We start from the raw sequence: 10,328 nt of genomic DNA, 5'->3' as shown, positions 1-10,328 counted from the left end.
CCCACACACCCCCACACCTTCACAACCCCCCACACACATCCTACACCCACTCCCAACCATACCCCGCATCCCCCCTCATATACACAATATACAAGAATAAGACTTTATTTTAGAGCTATTATGCAATCCCCTCTATATACAGGACACAAATCCGGATCAGGACAAACATATGTTTTGTAATAAAATACGTTATAGTAGGTAGATTTTTTAGTGTATGATTTGGTTTTTTTCTGGGTCCAAGAGGGCACCCCACTCCGTGTCAAAAAGGAGTACTTCTAGGGGCAAAAGGAGGGACTCTGGTGGCATAGGTCAGGGGGTGGGAATTCTGGTCCCAAGATGGTGACTGGGGGGCAGGGCTACCCTTTAGGCTCTCAACAGCTCACCAAAGCTCACTGAGTGGCCCTCCAGACAGAATAATTGCCCACCGCAGTATTATTTTGTACATTAAAGAGGCCCTGACTAAAGAAGATGGTGAAGATTAGCAGGCAGGTTGCTAAAGATTGCTTCTTTCAGTCCTGTTTTCCCTCACTCTAATCTAGTGATCCCTAGAAGACCAGTGTCCAGGAAGGAGCTGTGTCTTCACGTCACGAAAATGTACCAAACAGAACACATTTTGGTGATTGTATCCTATAAAGCATTTTCTTCTATTTCTTCAATCTTTCATTTTGTTATTATGCTAGCCTCTTATGAGGGGGGTGGGAAAAATATGGCCCATGGGCTGCATTTGGCCCTCCAAATGATTCTATCTAGTCCTTGGCTGCTCCTGTAAAGGAGAATTTTATCCAGCCTGTGGCTGCCCTGGCTTTTAGCAGCTCTCACCCTTCACCTTTCCAGCTGGCTGTAGCAACTACAGCCATGCCCCTCCCTGGCCCAGCTTGCCTTGTCCTCCTCAGCCCCCAGTGTATGCTCCAAGGCAAGGGGCCGCCAAGCTCCTGGCCAGGCTTCTGTCTAGTGAAGCTATCTGCACACAGCTCCAACCTTGCAGCCATTTGCAAACCATTTGCCTGGCCCCCAGTGAGTAGAAGCTCAGGTAAGGTTCTCCCTGCTGGCAGGGGAGAGGGTGCAGGGGGAAGAGGGCCATGAGCTGTGGGTTTTCCATGCCCTGCCAGGGCCTAGTAGGGGCATGGGCACTGTTAATGTGGTGCTGCGCTATGTTCCTGCATGCTGCTTTGGGCTGCGATGCATGGGCCCAGCTGGAGTGGCTGACATAGCTCCTGCCCAACCCTGAGTCCCTGGCACACAGTTGGGTCAGGCAGGAACCACACTAGCTGCACCCACATGGCCCAAAGCAGTGCAGAGCAAACAGTGTGGCGCTGGCCAGACCTGGCTGCATGCCAGGGACTTGGGGTGGGGAAGAGGTGCAGGGAGAAGGGGGGAACACAGCAGGGCACCTGCCTAGCCAGGCCCAGATAACCTGTGGCTTCTGGCCCCTTTCTCCCTGCACCCCCTCCCCAAATCCCCAGCACAAGGCCAGTGCCACACTGCATTCCCACATTCTGCCTTGGGCCACATGGGTACAGCTGGTGCAGGTTCTGCCCAACCCTGCCATGTGCCAGGGACTCAGGGCAGGGTAAGGGGTACAGGGAGAAGGGGGCTGGGAGTTGCAGGTTGTCTAGGCCCAGCCTGGCTGGTGCCATGCTATGTTCCCCACTTCTCCCTGCACCTCCTCCCTGTACCACCTGTCCCAAGCCCCCAGCAAATCCCCTACCCCAAGTCCCTGGCTGGGTCAGACAGGAGCCACTCCAGCTGCACCCACATGGTCCAAGGTGGTGCATGGAAACACAGCATGGCACTGGCCTAGCCATGCCCCAGAGACTCAGTGCAGGGAGAAGTGGGAAACAAAGGTTCCTCTACTTCTGTCTACTCACCTCTGCCCTTAGATCACAATTATTTGCCCCAGATGGCTACTTAAGGAGTTTTGGTGAGCTGTTGAGGGAAGTGGGGAGGTACTGACCTAGCCAGCAAGAGCTCACCAAAACTCCCTAAGAGGCCATCCCGGCCAAATAATTGCCCATCTCTACAATCAGAGGTCTTGAAAAATTATAACTTAACCTCTTTTGGACTGGTTTATATCAGGCCAAGCTGGACGTTTGTTACCTTGGGCAGTTTAAAATATGAACCTCTGATGACCAGGGATCCTGGTTCTCTCTGATAAAAAAAAAAGATCCCCAATTTTTTGGATTAAAAAATGTAACCCAAAATCCACATTTTCCCATGATTGTCAAGAATGATGGATTTCAAAGGCGTGTTTACATGACTACCCCAAAGGGGGAGTGGGGTGGGGGGTGGCCATGTAAACACTCCCTCCACCCCCTGTTCCTCCAGCTTCCGGTATGGGGGCTCCCTCCCCCTGCCAGCCTCTGACTCCTTCCCTGAGCAGCGGAGCTTCCCCCTGTCTCCCCTCCCCTCCCTACTCCCCTCCCTTCTTCTCTGCTGCCTCCCCTCCCTGCTGGCTATTAGTAATAAAAGCTGTGGGGTGCATGTGCACATTGGGCACCCTGCTGGGCATGGGGGGGGCATCAGGGCTGGGCGCTGGGGGGACACCAACATTGTGACACTCCACCCCCGTTCGCCTCTCCCTGCCCCGCGCCCACCTGGGCCCGTGCAGCCAATTGCTGCCCTCTCGGCGGTGCAGGCATGGTTTCATAGGTTTCATAGACATTAGGGCTGGAAGGTGTAAAGATCAGATTAGCGTGCCGCACACGCCCTCTTGTGGCCAATCAGACCCAGTACCACACAAACGAAAAGAAACCACCCCCCCACCCCGTCCTGACGGCTGGGCTTGACAGGAGGGGAAAGCCTGTGTTGAAACCTGAGCACACAAAAGAGAATCCATTTGCAGTCATGACTGGCTAATATAAAGTAAAACAAGATAAGAAGTTATAAAAGTTCTCTCCGTCCTTTGTTCGGAGAGACTGCCATTCAACTGTAACTCGAGCCAGACTCGTAGTTACCCTGGGCTGATCACCCAACGTTCTCCCGCCACTGCTTCCCCAGGCGTATACCCAGTTAAATCCGGACCGTCTCGTCTTGACTCGTATTTCGTAACGCAACTGAAGCACGGCATATCAACCTCCGCCACCAACTGTAATCTCAGGGGCGTGAGTAAATAAACTTTTCCTGTTTGAAACTACCTACACCTCCGAGCCTTCCTCATCTCGTAAACTCCAGATCCTCCCAGAACCAGAGGGCGCTGCCAAGCCCCTCTCCCAGTGTGGGACATGGCGTCACGAACAGGATCTGGTAGGGATGATGGAATGATGCAGCATGACTTAGTCCGCTATTGCCCGTGGTCCACTGGCACACGGCCATTAAGGGACTCCAATGATTTATGGGCCCACATAGTGTACCATCAAGCTGGCAGCCCCACAGCAAGAGAAGAGTTCTCGGGTTACCTCTCGCTTACGACCGGGGGAAAGGAGTGGAACATGACTTTAAACCCCGCTGCGTTCGGGTGTGTCATGAGCCACCCGAACGTTATATTCCGGGCCCGCGAGGCATGTGGTGCACTAAGCCTCGCGAGAGTTAAGCCTGTGGGTACAGTCAACCCCGACCCCAGAAACGTCCCGATCACTCTCACCGCTGTCGAAGCCGCCATCGACGTGTATGGAGGGGCGCATCAAATCCCGCTTCAGTTAATGCTCATGGGAATAGTGGGGCAACTAGTAACATCCATCCTCGCCCACTCACATAAACTACAGAGCCTGAAAGACACAGGGAGTGCGACTGCACCAGTGCAAGTGCTTGCAATTGCCCCACAGCAACCAAACCCTAAACTCGCATCACACCCCCCACAACAGCCCGACGCCAGAGCTTCACACCCACCGGATTGCTCGCCCCACAAACGAGCCATGTTCGGGTTCTTGCTGAACCGCACCGGGCTTATCAAGGCAGCTATTAGGAGGCTCAGCGACGAAGACGAGCAGCAGCTAGCGGATCGCCTTGGATATAACTGGCAAGACAACTACCTCTCAAAAACCTGGTTGTCACCGTCGGCTCCATGGCAACCGATGACTCCTGACCCTATAGCCGCATTACCGTCTATCACCCCCAGCGCTTACAGGACCCCCGCGATGTGCGGTTCCTTCTGGATACTGGTGGTCAAGTCAATGTCATCTGCCCTGACGTCCCGCATGTACCCGCCAAGGCTACCATGTTCGTTCAAGGCCTGAACAAAATGAAACAGACCCAAGTTGTGCGCTTTTGGGTAAAAGGAGAGGAAAAACCCCTTACGGCCGTTTTAGGGGACGTAAATCTCCTAGGCATACCCGGCCTGCGTCAACTGCAGCTTAAGCACCAAGTTGCCACCACACTGCCTGTCACCACAGCAAGTCCACTGCACGTCCTGTTGCTACTTTCTACAAGGCCCTGGAGGTACCAGCCCATCCCAACGAAGGAACCGCTCAGTGACCCCCTGAAGGCTTTGCTCCAGCGCTTGCAAGACGAGGGGAAAATCACTCCTGTCACCGCCTCAGCTTTCCTGTCACCTGGATGGGGCCTCACTAAAGCTCACCAACCAGGAGCTGTACACCTAGTCATCGACTATCGTGAAGTCAATAGGCGCTGTTCTCCGCTCGCCGCACCGTATGCTTTGTCTGTCCCCAAAACACTGTCACAGATGCGACAGCACCAAGCTGTGAAATGGTGGGGCGCCACCGTCGACTTAAAAGACATGTTTTATTCGATCAGCATCGATGACCGCCTTGGCATCCTCAACATGGCAGTCAACGGGCAAATGTTCAAGTGGAACGTCTGCCCACAAGGCTATTGTAACGCACCTGCCCTTGCTTGTAGTGCCATCACCAATACCCTCGCGAGCTTTCGGAACCCCATCCTGATGTCAAGGTCTGGAGCTACGTTGATGACTTAGCGATCATGGGCCCAGAAGAGCAGCCGGTCACCACCACAACCCGAGAGCTAGTACATCACCTTACCGAGCACGGGTGGACAGTGAACGATAAGAAATCCCAGCTCGCGCCGCAGACTCGGATGACCTTTTAGGGATTCGAGCTCAATGAAGATCAATTCCGCTGCTGTCCAGCGACACACCACCACTCGCGTGCTGGTTGAAAGATCCGCCGAAGAGCAAGACAGACTTTCAGCAGCTACTTGGAGACCTCGGTTGGCGATGCCACTTCATTAACCCCGAACATCTCCCTATCTTGGCTCGCATTCAGTCTCAGATTGGCAACAAGGCACGCAAGTCGTCACCATGGACTCCAAAAGATGCACGTGACCTGCAGCTTCTTTCAACAGCTCTAGCAACCACATCTCTAGTGGCATGGGACCCATCGTCCCGGCTCAAAGTTCACGTTGGTTGTACGAACATGCACATCTTTGTATCTGTCCACAACGAGCACAGCCAACTTGTCCATTGTGTACACAAAACTTTGCAAGCAACCCAACACCGATATGGGATCAACAGCAAGCATTTGTTAGCCCTTCAGCTTGCCTCTGCGTATGCAACAGGAACTGGAAAAGTGTGTTCCCCTGGAGCCTCACTATTACCCCTCTTAGATCCCGAGCGACCCGAGCCCACCTTTCAGGGAGACAGCAAGATTTGGACATGCTTAGTCCTCCAGCACCACTATGAGTGGTATAATTGGGACCACCAAGACACCAGTCCCCAAGCCCCCACAGCAGCAAAGTGGCCCTTTTTGTACGGTACGACCGAGGACAGGTGGATGGCTTCTGATGGGTCCACCAAGCTAGGTAAGAGCTTTGGATTTTTCTCTAAGCTGTGCAACCGCATCCTGCAGAAGCCAAGAGACAGTGACGATGACGCACAACGCCTGGAGCTCCTCGGATTCCAAGTCATGGTTGAACACTGCTACGCTTACCATGATGATGTCCAGCCGGTCCCAGTGCTGGTAGTAGACAGCCAATACAGATACAAGATTGTAACGGGTGTCGCCAACCCCATGGAAAACACTGACGTGTGGGAAATGATCTTTTCTTAATTAGCGGAGTTCAGCCAGCTCCCACTGATAAAACACACCAAATTGCACCAGCCCGATACTGATCCTGTCCACGCTCGCATTGATGAATACCTGCAAAGCCCTCGCTGTATGATAACCACTGCCCTGACAATGCCCAACAGCGATTATCTAATCCAATGGCTTCACGAGTTCTGGATCCACCCAGGAAAGCGCAAGGCGCATGCTTGCTGGAAACAATCAGGGGGACAGAGCGGAGACATCCGACCCGATGCCTGGGATGAAGCAACCCATCGCTGCCTCGCCTGTAGCCGCGATAAGCCCCAGTACAGCGTCAAATCTGAGAAGCACGCCTATGATCCGTCACACTTCACTCCCGGTCAAGTGTGGCAAATAGACCTCCTCGGCCCACTCCCAGAAGCTCGCTGAAAACCCAAGGGTCTCATCGTAGTCGACTTAGGGACACGCCAATTAGCTGTAATACCACTCTTGAAGTCTCGCGCCCAAGACGTCGTCCACACACTCCATCAAGTAGGACAATGGTGGAAGTACCCGCAACAGATACAGTCCGACGGTGGTCCGCCGTTTAATAGTTGCCAACTTGCCAAATTCGCAGCGGAAAACAACATTAGCTGGCATCTTCTTTTGCCGTACCACCCGCAAAGCAATGGCGTCGTGGAAAGATCCATTGGACTGTTAAAAGAAAAGCTACGCCTTTGCAAAAATGGAAGCTATAAAAGCTGGGATGCGCACCTTCCACAAGTGTTAAGCTCCCTAAACTTCGACAAGGCGTTATGGGAATCCCGTGATCCGGTTGGACCGCCAGCCTGGAAACCTGTCTATGAGCCCGCCACGCTCGTGTGGGCGACAATACCCACCCACAACGACCTCCGTCCAATCCCCCTGCCAGGACATGTCACCGAAGCCGGCGCTTACCCCAACACTTATATCTGTGAACCGCAGGGACAATCTAGGCCCTGTCTGGTGCACCATAATTGGATTTTGAGGCGTTCTAAGCAGTTAGAAGTTACCAGTTAAAAGAGTCCAGTTACTTGTTGTCTTTGTCGTTACAGGGGAGGGTGGACGGACAGACTGACAGACGGCTGGCCGTTAGGTCGACATACCAATGGCCGCAATCCTGTTGCTGTTGTCCTCCTGTGGAACCCTACTCCATTTGCTCCACAATAACTCCAACACCTTGAGCATGCTCAGAATCTTAGCAGCAGAGTGACTGGAAGCGGATGGCGCAGATGACACCCTTGCCAATGCAATGGACTGTAAGCTGTGCTTTACCTGATTGACGGGTGTGGCCGACTTAAAACTGTTGTTAACTGTCAGTCATCCCCATTGTGAGGATAGTCCCCTCCTTTGTGTTAATCTTTTTAATCAAACTAGCTGTCCAGTTTCTCGCCCCTCAAGCTTAGAAAGCGTGTTAGCCAAGACTTCGCTCACTCCGACAAGCGCCACACCTAACTGGCCATATGTATGCATTGGGCCTAAGTGTCTAGACGGTGCACTAAACTGCACCTCCCCCGTAAGCCAGCTGTTAAAAGCCGTGCAGTTAAACACTTCCACCCTCAATGACAGCTTGGCGCTTGGCGCCCTGGCTCAAGCTGTGTATGCTTTACCTGATCTGGATCCTCATAGTCTACTTATCAATAAGACGCCTCCATGCCAGTTTTCCCATGGTGTTCACGCTGTCTTAGCTATATTAACCGCCCTCAAACCATGGTGCATGAATCAAACCACAACCGGTAACACACCTTCCAGGTCCCAAGTGTGTCTGAATAGCTCAAACACTAACGAGGGGAAGGGATGCTTGCCACTGCAAACCCCATTATGTAATATGACCCGAGGGGGTAAAGGTGGAAACTTTACTAAACGCAGCTGAAGACTTCATCCCCTGTGTTCAGGAATATTATCTACCATGAGCCTAACCCCACCGGGATGCTTATGGCTTAACCTGAACACCTCTCGCGTCACGCGGTCCCTTATTCTTGAGCCGAATGTAACATTTACATTGGTGGCCTCTCTGTTGAACAGCCCAGACGTGATTTTCTTTAACAAAACCCGTAGTAACCCCCATGCCTCCCGCCAAAAACGGTTGTCCCTGTCAGCAGATCCTGACCTTGACCGTGCGTGGAAACTAATGACCACCTGGGACAAATGGGCCATGTACTTTCCATACTTTGGGTCAAATCACGTCATGAGCCACATAGTATTGTTAACTGAAGCTGTAGAAGCTCTTGCCAATGCAACCCAATTAGGCTTTGAGCGAGTTGAGACCGCCATTAAAAATACCCAACAAGCAGTGTATTACAATCACCTCAGCCTAGATTACCTCTTGGCAACAGAAGGTGGGTTGTGTTTGGTCTTTGCAAACGCAAGCCACTGTTGCCTCAAGTTCAGCTTGACTTCATTCGATTTGACTGATGTAATCAACAGCATAAACAACGCCAAAAGCCTCATCGACCGTTCCAAGTTAGCACGCGATGGCTGGTTTGATTGGGGCTTCGAGTGGCTAGACTGGCTAGGGTTGGGCTGGTTAAAGAAAATGTTTGTTGTTGCAATTTTAGTATTTTGTATAATATGCTTTGTATTATGCTTAGGCTGTTGTTTATTTCAATGGCTAAAACGCAAACTAATGTATTTATCTGCTTTTGTATACACCTGCTTATCGCTTAATCCACTTGATGACAAGTTAAATGACAAAGACACCCAAATTTCAGTGCGCATGCGGCAAGGGGGCATGTAAAGATCAGATTAGTGTGCCACACGTGCCTTCTTGTGGCCAATCAAACCCGGTACCACACAAACAAAAAGAAACCCCCCCGGTCCTGACAGCTGGGCTGACAGGAGGGGAAAGCCTGTGTTGAAACCTGAGCACACAAAGGAGAATCCATTTGCAGTCATGATTGGCTAACACAAAGTAAAACAAGATAAGAAGTTATAAAAGCTCTCCCCGTCCTTTGTTCGGAGAGACCGCCATTCGACTGTAACTCAAGCCGGACTCGTAGTTACCCTGGGCTGATCACCCAACTTTCTCCCGCCGCCACTCCCCCAGGCATATACCCAGTTTAATCTGGACCATCTCGTCTTGACTCGTATTTCGTAACGCAACTGAAGCACGGCATATCGGCCTCCGCCACCAACTGTAATCCTAGGGGCGTGAGTAAATAAACTTTTCCTGTTTGAAACTACCTACGCCTCCGAGCCTTCCTCATCTTGTAAACTCCAGATCCTCCCAGAACCGGAAAGCGCTGCCAAGCCCCTCTCCTGGTGCGGGACAGAAGGAACCTCAAAGATCATCAAGTCCAGCCCCCTACCCCAGGAGCAGGAAGTCAGCTAGGGTCAAAGGACCCCAAAGTTGCCAAAGAGCATTACAGATGGACAGACACACAGACAGATTAGGCCCTTTATATATTCTAATATTATAAAAGCCTTTGTCTGTCTGTCTGTGTGTCTGTCCATAACACTTTATTCACACTCTGATTGGTTGTCTGAAACAACCAATCAAAGTGCTCCAAGAGTGTTCTGGACAGGAGGTGGCAGCATGGCAGAGTGCTGCCATGATGGTGGGGACGGAGCGGCTGAAGCAGGGGGGCGAGGCCAGCAGTGCTGGCCTCACCCTCCCTCGCCCCCACCCAGACCTCTTCCCTGCAGTCAGCGGCAGCAGGGGGTGCTGGCCGAGGGGATGGCGGGGCAACTTCCCCCCAGCCCCGTGCTCCTGGGAGATGGCAGTGGCACGGGGTGGTGGGTGGCACTGCCTGGGGGCCCCGGCATTCCTGACGGGCAGTTGGCTAGTATAGAATATATATTAGTGCTGTTTCATTTTAAACATGGAAAACTTTGGATTTTGGGTTACTTTTTTAAATCTGAAAATTGGGGCTTTTTTATCAGAGAAAACCAGGATCCCTGCTGATAACAGTCCTCTCCTTCTTCTATTTTTTTCACATATTGGCTAAAAATAGTTTTTCCACCAACCTTTAAAGCTACTTCACCAATTTTTCACGTTAGTCTTTTAATACACAAAATCTCAATTACTTTCACACCATGTATTTGAATACACACTGTCAAGTTTTGCATGTACAAAAAACTGTAGATAATTATAGAGGTTGTTTCTTAACATTTGTCCTATAATTTAAATCAGCTTCCAACCAAACCATTTCTCACCACTTAACAAGATAAATGCCACTAAGTGCATTTTGTTTTTTTACAGACTGGCTTGAAGATTTTTTTTAATTGAGTCGGGCACAAGCAGAATTCTTATCTATAGGTTACCTGTTAGCACATCTTACTATGAAGCTACAACTTTCACTTGAATTTTCATTTCTACCTAGAAGAACTTTTACAATCTTTGCTTTTTCCTGTGCCTGAAGAAGGATGCCTGTG

At 51.3% G+C, this 10,328-nt stretch overlaps 1 protein-coding gene across 1 annotated transcript in view; it reads right to left on the bottom strand.

Moving 5' to 3' along the window:
* The window catches only part of GRSF1 (G-rich RNA sequence binding factor 1), a gene marked incomplete at its 5' end in the record, with an annotated part of 37,587 nt that extends 31,329 nt beyond the window's left edge, over positions 1 to 6,258 (bottom strand). Inside the window, one exon of the mRNA XM_019516799.1 lies at positions 6,236 to 6,258. Within this exon, the coding sequence (XP_019372344.1) occupies positions 6,236 to 6,258 (23 nt within the window). The remainder of the gene's footprint in view (positions 1 to 6,235) is intronic.
* Between the last annotated feature and the right edge of the window lie 4,070 nt (positions 6,259 to 10,328).

This window comes from Gavialis gangeticus, unplaced genomic scaffold (genome assembly GCF_001723915.1).
Source record: "Gavialis gangeticus isolate Ggan-Ray unplaced genomic scaffold, GavGan_comp1, whole genome shotgun sequence".
NCBI classification, from domain to species: domain Eukaryota; kingdom Metazoa; phylum Chordata; order Crocodylia; family Gavialidae; genus Gavialis; species Gavialis gangeticus.
Note: the sequence above shows the minus strand (reverse complement) of the source record. Positions and strands in the feature narration are given on the sequence as shown.